This window comes from Sorex araneus, chromosome 6 (assembly GCF_027595985.1).
Source record: "Sorex araneus isolate mSorAra2 chromosome 6, mSorAra2.pri, whole genome shotgun sequence".
NCBI classification, from domain to species: domain Eukaryota; kingdom Metazoa; phylum Chordata; class Mammalia; order Eulipotyphla; family Soricidae; genus Sorex; species Sorex araneus.
Genome location: NC_073307.1, coordinates 105928663 through 105953992, shown reverse-complemented (window position 1 = coordinate 105953992; position 25330 = coordinate 105928663). Strand labels below are relative to the sequence as shown.

The window sequence follows — 25330 nt, the reverse complement described above, 5'->3', positions numbered from 1 at the left end:
TTATTTTATATTCATCTTGAGAACCTTATATAAACTCTGCCTGAGTTCTTTGTTCTTAAGAGCATACACCATTGGATTAAGGGCAGGAAGAATGATACTGTGGAGTAAATTGACTAGAACTGGGACAAGAGGAATTGTCTTTGATGTACCATGGGTGATCGAAAGGACAACAACAACAGAGTAGAAGAAGAGGATTAGGATGATGTGGGAAGAGCAGGTACTTAAGGCCTTTGATGCAGCTTCTGCTGAATTTAGCTTCAGCACAGAGTGAAGTATCAAAGCATATGATAAAATAATCAAACCCAGATCACCTCCCGTGAGTGTCCAGGCCAGAGCTAGCTCATAGACGCTGTTGATTTTTCTGTCATCACAGGATAGATTAGTAACTACAGGATTAGAGCATAAAAAGTGCTCAATTTGGTTCTGGGAGCAATAGTGTCTTTGAGCAGCCAACACAGGAACAGGCATGGTAGAAAGACCATTCCTGAATATCATGAAGACAGTAGCTTTCATCACAAATGATTCTGTTATGATAGATGAGTAGCGAAGAAGTCAGCAAATGGCTACATATCTATCTATAACCATGCAGACAAAGATCCCTGATTCCATGGTCACAAAACAATGTATAGCATACATCTGAGCAAAGCACTCAGGAAGACTGATAGCCTTAGCTCTGAACCACAAGACAGCTAAAATCTTGGGCATGATAGTGGTGGTCAGGCCCATGTCTATAACAGCCAGGATGCTCAGGAAATAGTACATAGGCTGATGCAATGTAGCCTCTTGTTTGATGATGATCAGGATAAGGATGTTGGCACTTATTGCTAAGCAGTAGAGCAAAGCTAGGGGCAGGGAGAGCCAGTGTTGCCAGCTGTGAATGCCTGGGAATCCCATCAGAATGAACTCAGAGACCTGGTTCTTAGGGCTGTTGGAATCACAGAGGTGTTGGAACATCCTTCACCAAGAAGAAAAATAGTCAAGGTTAGTATTCTTAATAATCTATGACAATATTTTTTAAAGTTAAGTAAGCCTGTGACTTAAGAGAGGAAACCTTTATCTTCATTCCTTTATGAACAGTCACTTGACATTTCTAGCGAAGCACTAACTTTTAACATGTAAATTACAAAAGTTTCTTAAGGTAGGTCAAGGTAGGTCAAGTAAGGTAGAAAAAGTTTCTGCCTTTCTCACTGCTATAATGAGAATATATCTCAGAAGCAAAAATAAGGGCGTTGACCATTATTATGTTTAGTAAAAGTTATATTATTAAGAGGAAAGCTGTCGGATATCAGTCATCAAAGTTTGGTGGGATTCTGCTAAAGGGATGGCTAACAGTCTTCTTGTTATACAATCTAAGTAAAGAACTTTTTTGGATGGAGAAGGGTTTGTTCACACCTGGCAGTGTGCTTGGTAGCTACTCCCAGCTCTGTGCTAGGGGATCAATCTCTCCAGACTTCTAGAAATCATGCAGTGCCAGGGGTCTAACAGTGTCATAGCATGCAATGCACATAACTTAACCCCTATATTGTCTCTCTGGCTCCCCAATGAAAAAAAAAAGAATAAGGGCCAAACCCAGTGTTGCTCTAGAGGAGTAGTAACCACGCCCAGTGGTGAAGGCCTGGTGGTTTGGTACTTGGATAGACAATGTGTGTGGCTCAGGCCCAGCAGTGCTAGAGGTCATCAGTGTTACTGCTGGGGCTTCTCAGGAATTTCGGGGATTTCAGGGACTGAGTTTAGCATCTTGCATTTGAAAATTTTGTTTCTGCCCTTGGAACAATCTAACTAGGGAGGAATTAAAAGTTTTAACACAAGGAAATGTTTAGGTAGCAGTTTAATGATAGTATATAAAAAAAAAACAAACCTAAAAATATCTAGTACATGAGAATTAGTGAAATACTCATGAATAATAATTCTTCTTAATATTATAATTAAGTTACTAATGTCCTTTTGTTGTTTTTGTTGTTGTTTGGGGTGGCCACACCCAGCAATGTTCCTGGCTCTATGTTCAGAAATTACTTTTGGTGGTGCTGGGAGACCATATAAATTTCCTGGGATTTAAAGTGGCTCAGCTGCTTGAAAGTGCCTTACCTGCTTTGTTATTAGCCCTAGTATTGTCTTTTTTAGGGGTACAGAAATGATGTGAAAGTTTTCTAATAACCTGTATATAGTCAAATAACTAACAGAATATAACAGAGAGAAATATTTTTTCCCTACTTGGAAGTAATTTTGATTAGCATAATGTGTATTTAGTCATATTATAATTAATAAAGATGTTTTGCCAAGGGACTTTGATATGCTTTGAAGATCAGTTTCTTAAAATCAAAGGCTGTATAATAAGTCTTCTTGAACTAAATAAACATTTACCTATTTTTATATAAAAATTTAAAAAGCTCTTTTTCCAGTTGTAAGTCCTTTATTTTCTTTCAATATATTTGAAACAGTGAGTATAAAACACAATAATTGAAATGTGTCAATCAAAATTATAATCTACAAGAGACTAATGTGAGTATAAAGTTTAATTGCAAGATCCATTGAAACTGATTGAAAAAGTTACATTTCATTACTTTTAACATAATGAAGAAAGATAAATTAAAGAAAATTATAGTAAACAATTATATTTTTATGTTAACACTATTTTCTTAATATATAATTTTGAATTATATACTTCTATAACTCACTTTGCTTCTTTTAACCTTGATCTAGTACTGTTTCTCAAATATCTTGCATCTTGATTATTAATTAATATTAATAAAAAGTTTTATATATTTTATATATATAAAATTTTTGTATATGTTAATAAAAAACTGATTCTGAGTTTTATATGACCAATTTGTATGATTTTTAAAAAATGTTCCTTTAGTGATATCTTTGGTTTTATTTTTGAAATTTTAGTTATCAGTTTGGCCAAGAACTTTAATTTGCATAGAAAATAATCTACTAATCCACCTGTTAAAGAAGCATTAAGTGGGTTGACAGTCTACCTTAGAAAAAGTAGAAGGGAATTACAAATCTCACTTATAAATATGAATATTGAATTCAAACCTTTCATTATTTAGATTTTGTGTGTAGGCCTTCATCCCCACTTTTATCTTTATGAATAGTATGTCCTAATGGTTTTTTAAAACTTAGCTTACATAACATAAGAAAACAACATTATCCAAAGCATTGAATTCATATCATGTCAAATCATAAACACTCATGTCAAATCATAAACATTCAGTTCTTTATCAATATTTCAATTTAACCTCTAATAGTAATAATAATAATAATAATAATAAATAAAAGGTCAGGCACAGAATATGCAACTTTCTTTGAAATAACAGGTTCACATAAAGCATACTAATTGATAAGAAGTGCTTTCAAAGATTTCTCTGATATTATCATAAGCTCTCAGAGTTATGTAGAAGCCAAAAGATAAAACCCTATTTAGAATTTATTCAGAAAACATCTGTATCACTGTATTACTGTCATCCATTATTCATCGATTTGCTCGAGTGGACATCAGTAACATCTGTGTTCTTCCTAGCCCTGAGATTTTAGCAGACTCTCCTTTCTCCTCCTTTCCAATGGTGCCCCATTGGAGGCTCTTTCAGGGTCAGGGGAATGAGACACATCAGTGTTACTGTTTTTGGCATATTGAATATGTCAAGGGAGCTTTCCAGCCTCTGCCATGCAGGCAGGATACTCTTGGTAGCTTGTCAGGTACTCAGAGAAGGAAAACTAGACAATAAGAGGTCATGCGGCCACAAATGTGGTTTCTGGGAGCTTTGTTTCATAGTCTCTGGATCTTCGCCATTGATGGGATTTCACAGTGCCAGGGGCAGTTTGTGGATGTGACTGCCAAGCTACTGGAAAATGGGGGATCTGGGTGGAGGAGGCCCAGTCCCAATCCCAGCAGGCTTGGAGATCTCAGCCCCAGGTCCCGCACACCTGAGTTCCCCTGCTAGTTTCTTCGTGCGTGAGGCTCGCCCAAGCGTGTGGAGAGTGGCCTTGAGCACGGCTGTGGCTGGGTTCTGGAGGTCTTCGACTATCGAGGCTCTGCTTGGGGCAGGGAGGGAAATTCAACCTGCTCCCCTCCGAGGGGCTCAGGTGAAGACATCCTGGCACCAGGGCAGGAGACTCTGCGTTGCTCTCTTCCAGTAGCCAAGATCCAGAGACTATAAAACAAATCTCCCGGAAGAGAATGATGCAGAGTCTCCTGCCCCCACGCCAGGCTGTCTTTACCTGAGCCCCTTGGGGGGGGGCGGGCTGAGTTTCCCTCCCCCCCCTGAGCAGAGCCTCGGCAGCTGAAGACCTTCAGTACCCAGCCACAGCCGTGCTCAAGGCCACTCTCCACATGCTCGGGTGAGCCTCAGGCATGAAGGAACTGGCAGAGGAACTCAGGTGTGCGGGACCTGGGACTGAGAGCTCCAAACCTGCTTGGATTGGGACTGGACCTCCTCCACCCAGATCCCCCATTTTCCAGTAGCTTGTCTGTCACACCCAGCAACTGCTCCTGGTGCCATGAAATCACAGAAATCGTCAAAGAGGAAAATATATGTTTTTACACCGAAATATGATTGCAGGATTGTTATATCAGTATTCTACTCTGTTCTTCATTGTTATTTTATATTCACATTACATGAATTATTTTACATTTGTGACTTTGAAATCCTCTGTTCTATTTTATACCATCTCAACATCAAAGCTAAATTTAATCTTCTCATTCATGAAAAATATTCAACTCCGCAATAAAAAAAACTAAAACTTCCAGGACTGAAGAGAGCATAGAAAAGTCATAGAAAAGTTAAGGTGCAGGTCTTACAAGCACCCTACATAGGTTCAATCCATGATACTGCACATAATCCTCTTATCACAACCAAAAATGGTCCCAGAGCATAGACCCAGAAGTAAGTCCTGAGCACTGCTGGGTGTGTTACAACACTTCCTAAAAGAGACCATCTTAAGTCATCCTAGTTTGATAAATCAGAAAATTGGCAGTCTTTGTATTAATAAAAGCAGCTGCAGATCAAAGTAAATTTTAATTTTAATAATAATCATAATTTAGTAATAGTGCAAAAATATTAATAAACAAAAGCATTCTTTTGCTGGTAATAATTTGATTTTTATTAAAACCAAATTATATTTTAAATCAATGACATTTTAGTCCAAATCTTAATGATTAGACATATTGTACTTATATTTGTATTCAAAATTTCTACCAACATATCATGAACATATTAGTTGTTAACAAATGTTTCTGAATAAACAATTGGTAATGAATAAAGAAATAAATTTTTATAATATAATTTAGAATTATTATAAATAAGCTAAACATTATTTTTACAATCAAAATGAAGCATCAAAAACTATAATGTTTCATTAATAATCAAGAGAAAACATACATTTCTATAAAAAATTCATTATATATAACAAGTAAGAAAAAACATGACATAACTTAGAGACAAATATTCTGGCTTTAAAACAAAGCTGAGTTGAATATAGAGCAATTAGTTTGTTAACATAGATACATATTAGTAAGCAAATAAAGCAATCTCAGAGTATATGTAACTATGTTTTTAGAAGCAGAATCATATCAAAATAATAAACTTATACTCCAAAACTAGAATAATTAATGTCAGCAAAAAACAATAGTCAAATCAAGCAATTATTAACTAAACATTATCTTTGACAAACAACTATGTTTGAAACCTCAATTAATGATTTACTAAATTATTTCATCTCCATATTTGATATGGTTTCTTCAAAGACAACAGTAAATGTATAAAAATAAAAAGAAAAGGCGCGGGCCAGGGAAGGGACGCCTCACCGCACCGAGCCAGGCACAGGGCCTAGGGCAGCAGCTCTCTCTCCCGCCACCCGAGTTCGGTAGCCTCCGGCCGCTTCCCCCACCCCAGGGAGGTTGATGGCAATGATGTGGCAGGCGAAGGAAGGAACGGAGCCATGATGGTTGGTCTCACTTGCAGTTTATTCCAATCTTCCTCTATACACTCTCCGCCCCCTCACCTTCTCTCCAAACCCCTTTTATTGATCATGGCCCTTCCAAAGGGCGCAATACATTGACGTCACCAAAGGCACCAAAAGATCTTACAGGAAGAACATTGAGGCAACATAATTCTCTTGTATCTGCAGGCCGTTAATCTAGGCCCCTGGAAAGAAGATACAAAACCAAAAGGGAAGCCGGAAGCCTTCATTGGCAGTGGTAGGAAAGTTCTCTACTCCTTGAATATGCTCAAAAGACCCAGTGATTGTGATTTAGAAGAGCACAGAAAATTTTTGATAAGGAAATATGTTATTTTATGTATTTCAAGAAAAATTAAAGAACCCTGAGACTATAAACCATCAACCAACTTTCTGATCAAAAGAGGACTTTGAAAATCACTTCCAGTCTGTAATGGAGCAGACTTAGAGAACAGAATACTAATCCTATTTTACTATCCTTCTCATTAAGACTCAAATATACATTAACTAACATGTCCCCTAGCTGTGTAGTTAGATGTTAATGATGATCAAACAAGCTGTATAGTTAGATGTCCCCTAGCTGTATAGTTAGATGTTAATGATGATCAAACAAGCTGTATAGTTAGATGTCCCCTAGCTGTATAGTTAGATGTTAATGATGATCAAACAAGCTGTATAGTTAGATGTCCCCTAGCTGTATATTTAGATGCTAATGACATGTATGAGCAAACTAGTCTTACAGGCATATGCCCCTTTAACATCTTCTCAACTTTGCTATTTCCAATTGTGTGTGTGTGTGAGTGTGTGCATTTCCCCCTTTAGTTATCTTGCTTTCTTCAAAACTTTTATCCTAGAACACAGTGTGTGATTCTCCCTTGGGTTTTTGCATCTACTTAGATATGTACTATCACTTTAATAAATCTATTTTTATCTACATTTAGTCTTATTCTCTAGTTCTTTCTCCTTCAAAGAACGTTTTGGTTGAGTAGGGAGTGGGTCAGAGGAATCATGCTTGTATCTTTCTTTTCAGAACTAAAAGATTTTAACATTTTGCCATTGTCTGTTTTTTCTAGAGATCTGCATTTCATCTGCAGGGGTGGGTATTTGATATTTTCCTTAGCTGCTGCTTTTCTGCTGTTCATACCCTTTGTTCTACTTTTTAATATCATCTACCATAGTCTTCATTTCTGTAACTTCTGAATGTAGTGTTCGCATTTCTGTTCTCATACTCTCGTGATTTGTTGTATCTTTGTGCCAATTGTTTCTTTAAACTCATCAAACACTTTCAACATGGTGTCACTTATATGTCACTCTGAGAATTTATAGAATTGGTTTAGACTAGAAGAACCTTCCCATTTTCTACTTTTGCTCAAAGAGCTTGGTAGAGTTCTTCAAGTCTTTTTTTTGTTCACCATCTCCATGTTATGCTGAGAGCAAATATTTGGGGTTAGCCCCCTTGAGAGTCTCTGAGGAATAGGTTGTGCTTTTTGCTTTTCTACCTATCTTTAACGGGTGACAAGAGGTGATAAGAGTGACCTGTGTTTGGTGTGACGAGTAAAACTATGAATAAATCACATATTCAGGATATGTCTGATTGAGAAGATGGCAAAACGGACCTAGCATGGAGACTGCCAAGACCCAGTTAAAAGGGAACAGAATCCTCTTCTGGATCAGAAAAGGCCCTGAGAAGTCAGGAAGGAGGTTAGGCTCTGTTGGAATTTGGAAAAGCAAGCAGAAATTCAGAAAATGAGGAGGCAACTAACAAAGAAGATGACAGAGGAGGTCAGTTGCGAGGTCAGTTCCCGGATCCAGCCGGGAAGGAAGAGAACCAGCTTCCACACTGGAAAAAGTCCTAAAAAGTCAATAGAGAGGTTCACCTCATCTGATGTGTTGGAAGAGCAAGCAGAGACCCCAGGGATCAGATTTGCCAATTTTAATGATTTTTTTCAAATGCCAGATCTGCTCTATTAGTTTTCTCATTGCATTTCTGTGTTCAATTTTATTGATTTTATTTTTTCCTTCCTTTGCCTATTTTGTATTTATATTCTTATACTTTTTCTAGAATCTTGATGTGTGAGCTTAGGTTATGTCTTGGGAAGTTTTCTCTTATATATGTATTCAGTGCCTTAAGTTTCATTTTCAAAGATGTTTAATGTATTGGAAAATTTTTGATATACTTATTTTTATTTAGTCAGTCTGTTTTTTAATTTCACCAAGATTTCCTCTTTGACCCACGAATTATTTAGAAACCTCTTGCTTAGTTACCAAGAATATGTCGAATCTCTGATTTTTGTTATTAATTTATAATATGAACCTACTATCATTGGAAAATAAGATATTGATTCTTCCAATTTTTTAAAAATATTTATTTTATTTTAAGGCTCAGAGGCTTTCCTGCATATATTCCATGGGTACTTGGAAAAGAACATGTTTTCTGATACTTTTGTGTAGAATAATTCATAATACTATTTTAGTTTCTGTTGTTGATAGGGTTGAGTTTAATTGTTGAGTTTTTCTAGGTTCTTAATGACTTCTTATTGGTGATCTGTCATGTTGAGAGCTATATTGAAATTTCCATTCTCCTTTGGAGATTTGTTGATTTTTTTTCTCCAGTTAAATTTTTTTTATTTCGCATTTTAAGCTCCTTAGTTAATTTACATATGAATAAAATTTGGGCTGGAGAAATAGCACAGTGGGTAGGGTGTTTGCGTTGCACCGGGCTGACCCGGGTTTGATTTCTTCGTCCCTCTTGGAGAGCCCAGCAAGCTACCGAGAGTATCCCACCTGCACGGCAGAGCCTGGCAAGCTCCCCGTGGTGTATTCAATATGCCAAAAATAGTAACAAGTCTCACAATGGAGACATTATTGGTCCCCGCTCGAGCAAATTGATGAACAATGGGAGGACAGTGCTTCAAGACAGTGCTACAGTGAATAAAATTCATTAATTGGCACCTTTATTAAGCTTTAATACTCTCCTGAGCTAATTGTCTTTGCTCTGTATTTTAATCAGTATAGTTAAACCTAACTTACTTTGGTAAATATTTTCATGATGTATCTCAGTCATTTTGCTTATAATGGCTGTATATAAGTAAAGTTTCACTTTTATATACGCAAATATATCAGTTTGCTGATGTTATATAACCAAAACAATAAAAATTATTGATCTCTTTATATTTTTACCTGCGCTTCTATTTGTCATATATATATACATACATATATATGTATGTATATATATACATACATATATATGTATGTATATATATATATACTGCTTTTTGGGTCACACCTGGCGATGCACAGGGGTTACTCCTGGCTCTGCACTCAGGAATTACCCCTGGCCATGCTCAGGGGACCACATGGGATGCTGGGATTTGAACCTGGGTCGGCCGCGTGCAAGGCAAATGCCCTACCCGCTGTGCTATCTCTCCAGCCCCTGTCTTATATATTTTAATTAATAAACTTAGAGCCAAATAATTGATTTACATACTTGTAAAAGTCCCTTTAATCATCAAAGCTAATTTAGAAAATTAATACATAGTTGAAAAATAGTTGCACTTTTACACTTATTTTGCTTACTATATTAATTCTTTTTCTCAGACCTCAAGATTTCTTCTATAGTATAATTATTTAGATATTATGTTTGATGATTTATCAGAATTCTAGAGGAAATATGGTAAGATGATGAATTTATTTCTAACTTATATTCCAAAAGCTGAAATTTCATTTCGTGAATGAGTTTATAGTATATTTACTATTTGTTCTATAAGGAAAATGATACTGAGAAACTAGAGAAATTTTAGAATGATGAGGAAATAAGCAGATATTTTCTTATAAAAAAATAACAACTGTCCTTCAGCCTGAAAATCCCAGTCCCTATTTGAAAAAATGCGACAGAAAGACAACTGGGAGAAAATGATATTTTTCTGATTCATGGCTTTATTTTCATGGGATCTTGGGTTAGTGATGAGATTAATTTTTCACAGGGGTGAAGAAATAAAAAAATAAAAAAAATCCTCACAATGAGGTAGGTGATAATGCCATCAATTTTAAAAGTCTGAGGTACTTAACTCTCTACTAAGCACCTCTCTTTGTCTTTCTGACAAAAGCATCTTCAGATTGTTGCTACATAGCCCACAGAGCTTTAACTTTCTTTTTGTCCTTTCTTCCTCCTCTTCCAACTTCCAAAAACAAACAAAAACCCTCTCAGGTGCTCTGGAATTTGGTTTCCTTAGATCCTGAAAGGATTCTTATGACACAATCTCTTATCTGCTTGGTTTTCACCCCATAAACAATAGGGTTCATGGTAGGGGGTAAGAGCAGATAAATGTTGGCCACAATTATGTGGCAAGATGGAGGAATTGTGTGGCCCCCAAAACGGTTAAAAAAGAAACAGAAGAAAGCTGGACTGTAGGAGAACACAATGGCACATATGTGGGCAGTGCAGGTGCTGAAGGCCTTCTGTCTAGCATCTGCTGAGGAAAGGCTGACGACTGCCCGGAGGATCATGGTGTAGGAGATTGTAATGCACAGGATATCAAATCCTCCAATCAGAAGGGCGATGGTCAGACCATAGATGACATTAACCTTGATATTTCCACAGGATAATTTGGCAATGGATAGCTGGTCACAATAGGTATGATGTATTATATTCCCTCTGCAATAGGGTAGTCGTTTGGTGATGAAAATCAAGGGAGTGATGAGCAGCACTGCTCTCATAAAAGTTACAAGACCAGCCTTGACAATGACAGAATTCGTGAGGATAGTGGAGTAGCGCAGAGGGTAGCAGATGGCCACATAGCGGTCCAGGGCCATGAGCATGAGTACCCCAGACTCCATCCCTGTGAAGGTGTGAATGAAGAACATCTGAACCAGACATTCATCAAAGCTGATTTCTTTGAGATGAAACCAGAAGATGCAAAGAGCTTTAGGGATTGAGCTAGAGCACATGACGAGATCAGTAAATGAAAGCATACCCAAAAAGTAATACATGGATCTGTGTAAGGAGTCCTCAAAACCAATGAGGTAAAGCAGTCCACAATTCCCTACCATGGCCACAACATACATTGTGCAGAATGGGAAAGAAATCCAGAGGTGCATATCCTCCAGTCCTGGTATCCCATTAAGGATGAATGAGAGTGGTGTCATATTCGTTTTGTTCAGCATTATTATGACTAGGATTGCACACTCATTAGTAAGTTTGCAGAATTTGGGAGTTTTGGGTTTTGATTTTTGACCCTCCTATATTTGGAAAAGTGAAAAAAACCTATTAGTTATGAGCACACGGATTCTCTAATTTTTATTTTATTAAAATATTCCAGAATAATACAAAATATAAATGCAAGAAATTTTTACTTAAACCAAAATTTTAATTTAAAACAATACTTTTAATTCATAATTTTAAAATTTATTTAAATTACATGTTTAGCACTACTATATTCCAGGTTCAATCACAAATATTGTGTCAGAATTATTTGGAATCATTGGATATAGATTATATTTTGTTATATTTTATTACTTTATAACCAAGTATAATTTTACTGTGAACTTTCCAACTGAGTTTTGTAAAGTGTCTCATTTAAATATTAATTACTTTATTTACTTTACATCTTTTCCCTTTGAGTATTCTCTTTAAAAAAGTTTACTGATTGATTAGCCAGTGACATATAGGTATGATTACATATATTTACTATTATTAGTATTATTTGATTCTTTATGACAAGTTTATAGTTGTCTTTTCTATATATCAGGTAAATGTCCCAATAATTATGTAAATGTCAAATCAAATAATTATATTCTCACTTTAAGTTCAAAAAATATCTTATTTTAATCTGTACCTTATTACTAAGTAAATAGAACCTCTTTATAGATGAAGTTTTTTTATGCCTCAATTTCAAAAGCATTCTCAGTTTCCCTGCTTCATTTGGGACCATGTTGATTTTGATTCTCTTTACACTTTACGCTTTACACATTTAGTTTATTTTTAACTTTAAGTAATCAAAAAATATGTCTTTAAATTTACCAGTAATGCTTTGATAACAGGTATATCTGAGCAAAATAGGATGAATATATTCCTATAGTTCTCTTCAAAGATCTCTTGTTATGCCACTATAATAATCTTATGTTTATATAAGAGCAATTAGAAATAGCTAAGTAAATTTTAAAGAAATTAAGAAAACATTTATGGGGCTGGAGCAATAGCACAGCAGGTAGGGCGTTTGCCTTGCACCAGGCTGACCCGGGTTCGATTCCCAGTATCCCATATGGTCCCCTGAGCACCGCCAGGGGTAATTCCTGAGTGCAGAACCAGGAGTAACCTCTGTGCATCACCAGGTGTGACCCCAAAAAGCAAAAAAAAAAATTTATAAGAAGAAAAGACAGCTGTTCTTCAACCTGAAGAATGGTTATAGCCTGACAAAATGAACTAAGCAGAATTCTCTCTTGTTGATTTCTACTTATATCATAGTAATATTTTAGTCTGATGATGGTACAAAATTATCTTCTTTGACATCTTCACTAATAGACTCTAATATAATATTTTTAGGAAGATTAAATTCTGGGATAACTAGAGTGCCAAATTCTAAAATTTTAGTATAAATAATAAAACACTAGACTTTAGTTAAGGAAATAATTTGTGTATGAGATTAATTTTTCTTATTATTTTAATATATTGATATATAAAATACTCTATATACTTGAATCACGAAAAATTAACAAAATTCTTAATATACCAGAATATATTTCATATCTGCAGTATGCAAGTAATTCAGAGAATATTCAATGTCAGTATTTTTGAGTGAACAAATTGTGTTTATTCTTAACTTTAAGCTTTATTAATTTAATGTCTTAGTTTACATATTCTTATCAGTAAATACAAATGAATCACAAGAAAAATCAGGGCCCCAAAATACTATTGTGAAAAGATTTTTGTGCTCCTATGTTCACGGTAGCACTATTCACAAAAGTCGAAATCTATAAAAAAAAACTCAAGTATCCAAATACACACGACTAGATAAAGAAATTAGGGTATTTATAAACAAATGACTCAGCGTTACGAAAAACTGAAGTCATGCAATTTTCAGGTATGTGAATAGAGTGAAGGATATCATGCAGAGTGAAGTCAGTCTGTTAAAGAGAGATATATACAGCATCTTTTATCTCATATGTGGAATTTAAAGAAGCATAGTAAAGAGAATTACAAATGTCCAAAGTCAACAGACTGTAAGAGTTGGTCTACAAACCTGAGCATACCAAGGAGAATGAATGGGGACAGGAGTTGGGTAGGTTTAACCAGGAATGTAAATAAACACTCGAGTTGGATGGGGTGTTGTAACATTGTAAGCATGAATTATAGTTGACAGTATTGTAAATCATTGTGCCTCAAATAAAATTGGGGAAATTAATTTAATAATAGTAATAATAATAAACCAGAAAAATAGAACAAAACCGTAATGTTTATCTCATAAGTGATCAAAAATAATAAATTAGAAATAGCAACATATATCAAAAGAAAGTAGAAATTAATTATCAATCTTGGAAATGAGTATTGCTTTGAATTTATCTAGATTCAAAATAATTATTTAAAAATATGCATGTTGGAAAAAGAGGTATATGAGGCTGTAGAGGCAGTATAGGAGATAGGGTACTTGTCTGACCCAGTTTTAATTTCTGTCAGCATATACAGTCCTCCCAGCCCCACCAGAAGAAATTTCAGAGATCAGAGTCAGAAATTAGCCTAAGCACAGCCAGGTGCGGCCTCAACGATCAAATTAAATTAATTCAAGAAGTTTATTTGTTTCAACTTTTTCATCTTTAGTTTTGCAAATGTTTGTCTATAATCCAAGGATTAAAATGTACTGAAATATATGTCTTTTTCACTTTGTTCACAGTGGTTTTTAATGTGCAACATTCACTTATATCAGATGACAGCTTGTTAGCTGATCCAGAGTTCCTGCAAAACTAATAAAATCTTTTCAATTTTCATTTAAGAAGCAATTCTATAACTCTAAAATATGTCTTTATTATGAATAACAAAATTGACAGTAAGTTTCTTTATGACAGGATTATAAAAGTGTGATACATTTTTCATATTGATAGGACAAATATTATTAAAATACATTTAAATAATAATTATATATGCTTGTGCATATTTTATTACCATTAAAATAAATGTTCGAAATTACACTTGAAAAATATTTTATTCATATACCAAATTGTCATGAGTTGTTTAAAAATGCTAAGCCCACTTACTTCACTTTTTAAAAACATTTTAACAATTTTTAGCCAATTAAACAGAGGCAAGTAGAGAGATTTTAAAAAGTATTTAAACATATAATTAGAAGCAATATTTTTTCTGAAATTACTGGTGCTATATTATGAAGATTATTTTTTATTTGAATAAGAAACATATAAATGGACTTTAATATTGATATTATATAAAATATCCTATACATCACTTATGTCTTATTTGATAGCTGTATATTTTTTCTAAGAGCAATAGTTGCTATATAATAAACTTAGATATTCTCTTTTACATATTTGCAGATCTGTTAAAGGTCCATGCTTACTTAGTCCAAAGAAATATGATATTAACCACAAAATAAATAAAACATTTGCCAAACCAAATTTAAAATATTTGCAATGTATTAAATTTTAATTTAGTATTTGTTAGAAAAAATAACTAATAGTATCTGTTAAGTCTGAACAGGTATATTGTGGTAATAATATTAGCATACAAATATTAGTTAGAAAGCCCAAACTTATCATCTACTGTTTCCCATTCCTAAACCCCATAAAAAGTACATCTGTTTAATTACTAGACTGCCCTCAATCTTTAAAACTCATAGTCCTCTCTCCATATGACAATAGCTTCCTCTAGGCAAATGTTATTTTAATTATATGGAATAAAATAGATTTGAACCACTAGTTATATTCCTATTCTGAGGAACAAGTAGCAGGTAGATTAAAAAAAATAGGGTTTATATATGTGACAATGAGGGTGATGTAAAGCTGACATTCACTAATATTCTTATTTGGTTAAAAATTTGGTTATGAAAATAGCATCGATGTTTTCTATTGTCATGGAAAATTAAACTAAATTCTACTTATGTGAATTGGGAACATAAGATTTTTTCAACATCCTAAATTCTGCAGTTTGCTATCTTTAAATATCATCAATGAATTCAAATCTGTACTTTTTGAGAGTATAATAATTTGTATGTATGCAAAGCTCTATTTTATCTACTATCTGGAAAGAACTCATGTCACTAGTCCCATTTTTATATCCTTTTAATACCTTATTTTCTGGAGAGTAAAAGAGTCAGTTGAATTAATCTGATTTAGAAGTTCAGAGTCTTTGCCAAAAAAACCTGATTTAGCAGTCCAGAGTCTTTGCCAAAAAAATCTCCACAATTCTATAATATATGTACATGCAAAGTTTTTTAACATCTAAATCCCTTGATATCTGCGCCACTTAACTGGGTATTTATGAAAAATATGTGCTTCATATCTCAAGGGGAACTTTCAAACTACTAGAGATACAGGGACTGGTTTAGGAATAAAGTTAACCTCTATGGGAGAGAAAGAATGCAAACTTTTCATTCTTATTGCTCTGTTATGCACTACGTGAGTTATTTCAGATGCATGCATCTGTATGAGTACTTGTCTATAAGAACGTATTTCATTGGGAGGAATTAAAACAATTTTAATTAAAATGAATTATTTTTTCATTTATAATAATTTGTTTGGCTGGAGTGATAGCACAGCAGGTAGGGTGTTTGCCTTGCACTTGGCCAACCTGGGTTCACTTCCTCAGTCCCATTCAGAGAGCCCGGCAAACTACCAAAAATATCTCGCCCACCTGGCAGAGCCTGGCAAGCTACCCATGGCATACTTGATATGCCAAAAACAGTAACAAGTCTCTCAATGGAGACATTACTGGTGCCCGCTCTAGCAAATAGATGAGCAATGGGAAGACAGTGCTTATTATAATCTGGACTGGAGTGATAGCACAGCGGACAGGGTGTTTGCCTTGCACATGGCCAACCCAGGTTCATTTCCTCTGCCCCTCTCTGAGAGTCTGGCAAGCTACTGAGAGTATCCCGCCCTCATGGCACAGCCTGGCAAGCTACCCGTGGCGTATTTGATATGCCAAAAACAGTAACAACAAGTCTCACAATGGAGAAGTTACTGCTGCTTGCTCGAGCAAATCGATGAACAATGGGACAACAGTGCTACAGTGCTACAGTGCTTATTATAATCTCTTTATGTATAATACTTTGTGAGACATAAATTGTAGTAGAGGATGTTTTACTCAGCTATGCATCATCAACATGTGTCTTTTACTTGATGATTTTTTTTTTTTTGCTTTTTGGGTCACACCAAGCGATGCACAGGGATCACTCCTGGCTCTGCACTCAGGAATTATCCCTGGGGGTGCTCAGGGTACCATGTGGGATGCTGGGAATAGAACCTGGGTTGGCCGCAAACAAGGCAAACGCCCTACCCGCTGTGCTATTGCTCCAACCCCTTGATAATTTTTTTAAGTCTTGAAAGAACACCAAATATCTAATTCTCCCAAAATTATGCTAGAAACTATAACATATTAAAAATATCTGATATATGCTTGAATTTTCAAAAAAATCTACTTTCAACTGAAGTAAATGATGATTATTATGATATTCTAAAAAAATTATCAAAAATTTCAGAATTGGTCACCAATATATAAGGCAGGAATAATTAGATGCCTAAACTGTGATATAACAGTGAAGATTATGTTAGCCTTAATGCTGGAAATAATTACAATGAGTGATAGTAGAATAGGCAGGGCACATGCCTTGTAGGGGCCTACCTTCAATCCCCTGCATCCCGTATGGTCCCTTGAGAATGACAGGAGTGATCTTTGAGCATAGAGTAGCCCTGAACACTGCAGGGTGTGGCCCCAAAACAAGCACAGAAAAAAAATTGAAAAAGATTCAATTTTACCTTCTTTAATTAGATAATAAGAGTAACATCTTAAAATTTAGATTAACTTATAAAAAGTCAAATGAGTTTTGAAGGAGTTAAAAATATTAGTTTATTTTTATTTTTACTTGCTTTTATTACTGATATGCACATTTTCTATATATATTTACTAATCAAATGTCATTATAGAAATCCCTGTTTATAGATTTTGACCACCTCTAAGGACTATTATTTTTACTGTTGTATATTTTTACTGTTGTAAAGGGACTATATCATGCAGATATTTTCTCATAGGCTGTAGTTGTCTTTCATCTTTTTAATATGAAAATTTGAAGGGCAATATATTTTAAATTTTAATGCTCTCAAATTTTATTTCCTTTTTCTTAATGAATTATTTGTCACCTAAAAACGATTTTCCTCTCAAATAACTCTATCTAGTCCTGAAACCTAAATAATTGTCCCACTGATTTTCTAAATGTTTGCATTTTACATTTATAGTTATGATGTGCTACTTCTGGTTAATTTGTAAAATTATTTAATCCAGATATTTAGATCATTAGTTGGTTTTTAGTCTATGAGAGTCTAACTCTCATAGAGAGAGACAGCCTCACAGGTGGCTTGTGTGAGGCGGGAGAATGACCATCACTTTCTCCCCGTCCACTACTACCTCTCAGGGCCCAGGGTTACTAAGTTCTTGTCTCACCTTGCAGAAAAGAATTTCAAGGGTAGACAAGCAGTAAAGTAAAACAGATTTTATTTGAAGGTTTTGGAAGGGGAGGAGGGAAAGAAAGTGGGATAGAGTAGAGTAAGTCACCCATGACAAAGCCCTTACACAATATTCCAGCATTAAACGTGGAAGTACACATCTCAAGCGGGGAAATGTGAGCAACACCTGGGCTCTCCACTGGGCTCAAGGGGCACGTGGACTTGGGCAGCACATGCTTGCTCTTCCTTTGTTCAAGGTGGCCTTTATAGGGTTTCTCCATCCTGCCCCACAGGGGGCTTCTACCTAGGTAAAAGTCCTTCGCTAAGGAGGTTGCCAAGCAGATTGGGAGTGGTGATGGTCTTCTTTGAAATTCCTTTCCTGGCCTTTTGTTTCTGCCAGAGCTTCTCTCGGTCTGTTTCTGGAGCCAGGTAGAGGGTCTTATCAGACCTCAGTTCCTGGTTTCTGCAAGGTTGGCTTTGCAACTTCAGGGCTATTACTTCCCAGGAAATTTACTGCCATCGGCTTGGAAGGGGCTTCCTTTTCTGCCTGCCTGCCTACATCAGAGCTTGTCTAGCAATCTTTTTTAAAAGACCTTTAAAAAAAAACTTTTATTTTATTTTATTATTTTAATTTGTATTGAATCACCATAAAATAGTTACAAGCTTTCATGTTTTAGTTACAATCATACAATGACCAAATACCCATCCTTCCACCAGTGCACAGCCCCCACCACCAATGTCCCCAGTATGCCCCCCCTTTCCCACCCTCCCCCTGCCTCCATGGCAATTTCCCCCATACTCTTTTTTTATGAAAACAACTATACATTTTTGTCAGATATCATCTGTAGGTCTTTTTCTTTTTTTTTTATCTTTTTCCTTTTCCTTTGGTTTGAGGACAAACCTCTACCAATGCTTGATTAATGCAATTATAGTAAATCTTCAAGAGACTGGAACGATAGCACAGCAGGTTTGGCGTTTGCCTTACATGCGGCCCACCTGGGTTCGACTCCTCTGTCCCTCTCGGAGAGCCTGGCAAGCTACCGAGAGTATCCTGCCTGCACAGCAGAGCCTAGCAAGCTACCCCTGGTGTAGCAAGTCTAACAATGGAGATATTACTGGTTTCCATTCGAGTAAATCCATTAACAATGGGACGACAGTGTTACAGTGCTACAGATAGTAAATCTTCAAATTTCTTAATGTATTCTCAATTCATTATATTTGTTACTTGTCTCAGTTATTGTAGGTGTTTTGGCATTCAAAAACTTTTAAATAATGTGCCTGAAAGGTCTGGGAAGGTATCTTGAAAAGGAAGAGTGAAATTCAAGAGGGAAGCTAGGCTGAAAGGGATTTATTGCAGAGTGCTCTGAGGGGATCTCACAAGCCTCTACAGATGCTAATGAGGGCCACATCCACTTATGTTTGAGGGTGGGCTCAGTTTATATTGAAGTAAAGGAGGCCTGGGGCTGGGGTTGGTGAGCCAGCACCAAGGTCAGGCAGGGAACCTTTTGTTGTAAGTTCCAGGGATTCTGGAGATGAGAAATCCCTGGGGTGGCAGTGGAATTGCATATGCAGACTTCAAATCTCAGCCAATCCAGCACCATCTATGTTAAAAAACGAACAAACAAACAAAAAAACAATTCACTGGGATTTTTTAGCAGTTCTTTGCAACTGGAGCAATAGTCCAGTGGGTAGGGGCGTTTGCCTTGCACATGGCCGACCAATCTCGGAGAGCTCGGCAAGCTACCAAGAGTATCCCTCCCGCATGGCATAGCCTGGCAAGCTACCCGTGGCGTATTCGATATGCCAAAAACAGTAACAACAAGTCTCACAATGGAGACGTTACTGGTGCTGCTCGAGCAAATCAATGAACAGTGCTTCTGAAGTAGAAAGGTGACAAAGTTTCATAATGCTGAAGGTACAGAATTGCTTTATTTATTTTCGAAAGATAGTGTTATTCAAGCCCTCCAAAAAAATGTTTATTTAAATTGTTAACATGGATACAGTTCCTGGATTGACAAAAGCAATTCCATGTGAAAGATGAGATAACAGCAAGACAGACTTAGAAAAATAGAATTTTATTTAAGTAAATTCATTGTGTTTTGTGGAAATTTTGAAGTTAATAAGGGCTATAGAATTAAGGTAATAAATGGACAGCAATAATATTTTTCTGGTTGGGTTATTTTTTTTAGATTTCTTTTTTAAAATGTAAGATAGTAACACCTAATTAAATAAACTCATCTTGATGCTTATAATTACCTTAGTTGAGGTGATATTATATGTAAAGAAATAAGAATAAATTTTCAATGTACTCTATACTTATATTATTTGATTAGTTCATTTAGCGACAAAAGCTATCTTTCCTTCAGTGTCTAACTTGTGTATTAATTTATGACTATTAAAGTTTGGAGACATACATTTAATTTCTCTTTTGATCTACAATTGAATATAAGATAATACAAAGCATTTATTTTTGTTTGTTTCTTGGGCCATACCCAGAGGTGTTCAGGGCTTACTCCTAGCTCTGTGCTCAAAGATCATGGGGTGCTGGGGATTGAACCTGGTTGACCTTATGCAAGGCAAGCACCCTATCTGATGTACTATGCTCTGTTGCCAATACAAGTCAATTCTGTTCTTTATATAACAAAAGCATTGAACTGTTTTTAGTTTTATTTGAAGATTTTTCTACCTCTTTTCATAAACTGAATGTTTTCAAAAGTTGTCTTGATGGAACTAAAAATCAAATTAATTCATAGTGTGGTAATGTGACTAGAAATGCACCTATTCATTCAAACTATGATTCTTACAAAGTACCCAGAGATGTTTACAATAGAATCTAGATTTTCCTTCAAAACAAAGAATTAAGAAAAAACAAAATTTTATTAGTGATAAAGAATACTCAGTACATATTTCTTAAAACTAACTACTGACATTCAATCACTAGATAGAAACAGGATGTACTATATCATTTTTTTAAAGATTTTATTCAAAGTAGATTATTTAGGTAAATAGCTTATTAAAATAACTTGAAACAGATAGAAAAGAACTATAAGATGTTTATTGAGAATGCCAGCAATGTCAAACTCTCAAGACATACATGTTAGAATGCATTATTAATCTCTAAGACCAAAAGACCAAAATGGTATTTCCCAGAAAATATTTTATCAGCTCCTGCCTCAATATGCTATAAGTACATTATTTTATATGCTATGGGATTTGGTTTCCTTAGAACCTAAAAGGATCTTTATGACACAGTCTCTTATCTGCTTTGTTTTCACCCCATAGACAATAGGGTTCATGGTTGGGGGCAAGAGCAGATAAATATTGGCCACAATTATGTGGCAAGATGGAGGAATTGTGTGCTTTCCAAAACGATGTGAAAAGAAGGAGAAGAAAGCCGGGCTGTAGGAGAAAACAATGGCACATATGTGGGCAGTGCAGGTACTGAAGGCCTTCTGCCTTGCATCTGCTGAGGAAAGACTGATTACTGCCCGGAGGATCATGGTGTAGGAGACTGTGATGCACAGAATGTCAAAGCCCCCAATTAGCAGAGCCACCATAAGACCATAGATAGCATTGACCTTGATATTTCCACAGGATAACTTGGCTACAGACATGTGATCACAATAAGTGTGCTGGATTATATTCCCTCTGCAGAAAGGCAGCCTTTTGGTAAGGAAAGTGAAGGGCATGATAACTAATACCCCTCTCAAGAAAGTAGCAAACCCAACTTTTGCAATGACGGGATTGGTGAGGATAGTTGAGTAGCGCAGAGGGTAGCAGATGGCCACATAGCGGTCCAGGGCCATGAGCATGAGCACCCCAGACTCCATCCCTGTGAAGGTGTGAATGAAGAACATCTGAACCAGACATTCGTCAAAGCTGATTTCTTTGAGATGAAACCAGAAGATGCAAAGAGCTTTAGGGATTGAACTAGAGCACATAACAAGATCAGTTAGGGAAAGCAGAGCTAAGAAGTAGTACATGGGTCTATGCAGGGAGTCCTCATAACGAATGAGGTAAAGGAGTCCACAATTACCTACCATAGCCACAACGTACATAGAGCAGAAAGGGAAAGAAATCCAAGCATGTAAATCTTCCAAACCTGGTATGCCGTTCAAAATAAAGGAGGCTGGGGTAATATCTGTTTTATTCAGCATTAACATGATTAATCAGTCTTTAAAATGTATAGATTTTCCTAAAGTGAAAACAAACAAAAATATATATGATTATAATCTGCCTTTTCACTTTGTAAATGACACTTGTGCATTTTAAAAACAAAACCATGCGTTTTTCTGAGTGTTACGGTATAAATTTTAATGATTTTCAGTTATTTCTCAATCATCTATTCATTCAACAAATTTGAATTTAATAACTGCATGATTTCCAATATGGTAATGGTAAAAGAATAAACTGTTGGACCAATGGTTGAAAATTGAGAACCCAGTGATAAACAATGGATATATGGACATGTAATTCATGACAAAGTAGCTGAGTCCATAAAGTGTAGCAAATCAGCTTCTTAAATAAATGGTGTTGGAAAAACTGAGTAGCTACATGCAAAAAAGAAGGAAAGAGACAAAGAAAGAAAGAAAGAAAGAAAGAAAGAAAGAAAGAAAGAAAGAAAGAAAGAAAGAAAGAAAGAAAGAAAGAAAGAAAGAAAGAAAGAAAGAAAGAAAGAAAGAGGAGGAAGGAAGGAAGGAACGAACGAAGGAAGGAACGAAGGAAGGAAGGAAGAGAAACTATTGAATACATATCTTGCAACCTATGCAAAACTAAATCAAATCAGAGCAAAAACCATGAGATTTTAATAAATTCTATGCAGCACATTGAGCAAAATATAGGTACAATGCCACAGGAATTGGACCTCAAATGTGTTTTGAGTGATAAATCCATTTTCACAGAAAGAAAAATAAACAAATGGAAGTATGTAAAATTAAAAAAATATTCATAACAAAGAAGCAGCCTAAGGGGCTGGAGCGATAGCACAGTGGGTAGAGCATTTTCCTTGCACACGGCCAACCTGGGTTTGATTCCCTGCATTCCATATGGTCCCTGGTGCACTACCAGGAGTAATTCCTGAGTGCATGAGCCAGGAGTTATCCCTGTGCATCACCAGGTGCGACCCCCCCCAAAAAAAAACCAAAGAAACAGCCTAAAATTAAAAGACTTCCTACTAAATGGATGAAATAATTACATGCAATATGACATATAAAAAGTTAATATCTTAGATATACTGAGGACTCACAAAGCTCAAAAATAAATAAATCTAATAACCCAATTACAATGGAGAGATAAAATGAGCAGACACTTTTATGAAGACAGACTAGACTGATGGTCAGTAGGCATAATGAGAAAGTGTTCATCTTCACATATTATCTGGGAAATCCAAATTAGGGTGGCAGATAGCACCTCGCACCAATGAGAATGGCTTATATCAAAGAAGTCTAGAAACAACCTGAGTTGATGAGGACCTGGTGAAAAGGAACTTTCTTATAAATCTGGTGGCAATGTTGTCTCAGCCCTATGAAAAACAATCTAGAAAACTCTCAAAAAGTTAAGAACAGAGCTCCTGAAAACACAGCAGTGCCACTGCTGGGAATCAATCCCCAGAAGAAAAAAATATTCACTTGAAAATACATATGTACACTTACAATCATTGCAACACTTAGTACACTGGACCAGATAGAAAAGCAACTCAGGTATCCAATGAGAGAAGCATGGAAAATTGAACTGTGATATAGAGGTATATCAAAATACTATGTGGACTCAGAAATGATGTAATAATATAATGTGTTACAACTTGTTTGGAACTTGAGGATATTATTTTAAGTGAACTAAGTTAGAAGGGCAAGGACAAAGACTGGATGCTCTCACTACTTTGTGATATATAAGATAATATGTCTAGGGAATGCAAGGCATCAAAAGTGAGCAAAACATTTTTTAGTTTAGATTTCAGAAACAAAAATATCTAAGCAATGAGAGAAATGGATGGGGGGAGATCTGAAAGTAACATAGGGACAAATGTCAGGGGCCTTGGGATTTTCTGTGGTGTATAGGGCAGATATTTGTTTTGTTTTGTTTTGTTTTGTTTTTTTGGCCTGGCAATGCTCAGGGTTTACTCCTGGCTTTGCACTCAAGAATTACTCCTAGTGGTGCTCGGGGGACTGTATTGGATGCTGGGAATCGAACCCGGGTCAAAAGCATTCAAGGCAAATGCCCTACCAGCTGTACTATCGCTCCAGACCCCATATACCTGTCATGTTATCCCATTGCTCATCAATTTGCTCAAGCGGGAGCGAGTAATGTTTCCATTGTGAGACTTGTTACTGTTTTTGGCATATTGAATACACCCCGGGTAGCTTGCCAAGCTTGCCAGGCATTGTCCTGTGGGCAAGATACTCTTGGTAGCTTGCCGGGCTCTCCGAGAGGAGTGGAGGAATTGAACCCGGGTCAGCCTTGTGCAAGGCAAATGCCCTACCCCGCTGTGCTATCGCTCCAGCCCCCAGATATCTGTACTTAGATAAATCTCTAGGTACTAAAAGCCTGGATCTCAGTGATCCAAACTATAATAATTAAACTTAGAAGGAGTTAGGTTTCAGGATTTGGGTTGTAGGTAGGAGCAGAACTGAGGTCATTGGTGAAGGGATATGGTCGTGAGATAATGAGCTTGGAGGTGGGAACATTGTATGCTTGAAATTCTACTGTAAACCACTTTGTAAATCAAATGGCTAAATAAAATTTTGTCTATTTTTTTAAGTTTTTGAAAAAAATTCAAGTTTTCATCACAATGTGCATTTTTTAAATGGAATTCACATTCTTGCACTTTTGCAATCAAGTATAATTTCATTAAGTTCCAAAGGAATGTTTAGGATACTTTATTTCCAACTCTATACATATCCTTTAAAAGTCAGTTGATTGTCAATTGCTTGGAATGGTAGATTTATCACAGTAAATAATTGCTAGTTTTAATTTGTCTTTCTACCCATCTCCCTGTTCTCTTTCTTTTGTTTCCCCCTGGTTTCTTAACTCCTGGGATTATCTGATGTCTGTGACCTAACAAAAAAATAAAGCAATAAAAGAAAAAACTCCTAAAAAGTTAACTAGTTTTATGTTGTGATATCTTACTAAAGGTATTGATCTACTTTGATTCATCTATGCTATTTTCTCCAAAAGTATTTATCATATATTCTGACATCAGTAATTTTTATTGTTTTGTAGTTTATTTTCTTGGCCATTTGGGTTTACTTCCTTTTTAAAAGAAAAATTTAACAGCTGGGTCCAGTCCATGTTAGTTGGTTGTAATGGAAACCAATATCAATGCAAATTTATGTTTGGCATTTCTAACTATATATAAAATATATTTCTCACCTAAATTAAAAGCTAATTCATAATACATTTCATATTTATACAGACATATCCTTTTATTCTTTTGAATATTTGGACAAGAGGTTCTTTTAATATCTCTTCATTTCACGTAAATACATATTGAGTAGTTGTACTTCAACAATATGGAAAACAAAACTGTGGGATTAATCAAAGATTTTAGAGTAGAACTGAGAATGCTAGACCCATGCAAATTATGATGTGAAATATACAAGAACTACATATAGAAATTAAAAATTATGTTAATTATAACATTGGTTCTTATTTGAAGAGGTGACATACTAAATTTGAAGTAAAAATCTTTGTAAAAAATATAAAATCCAAT

General features: G+C 35.6%; 2 protein-coding genes and 1 pseudogene across 2 annotated transcripts; all 3 read right to left on the bottom strand.

Moving 5' to 3' along the window:
- Positions 1–5077, bottom strand: LOC101549334 (putative olfactory receptor 56B2; annotated as a pseudogene).
- Positions 5078–10161: 5084 nt separating this feature from the next.
- On the bottom strand, positions 10162–18142 carry LOC101558292 (olfactory receptor 52N4-like). Its single transcript, XM_012935622.2, has 2 exons — positions 18137–18142; positions 10162–11196 (listed from the first exon to the last, which is right to left on the bottom strand). The coding sequence occupies exons 1-2, from the start codon at positions 18140–18142 to the stop codon at positions 10162–10164; spliced, it is 1041 nt and encodes a 346-aa protein (XP_012791076.2).
- Positions 18143–20819: 2677 nt separating this feature from the next.
- On the bottom strand, positions 20820–21785 carry LOC101549600 (olfactory receptor 52N4). The gene has a single exon (XM_004621244.2). It carries the CDS (start codon positions 21783–21785, stop codon positions 20820–20822), a length of 966 nt encoding a protein of 321 aa, XP_004621301.2.
- Positions 21786–25330: the final 3545 nt, after the last annotated feature.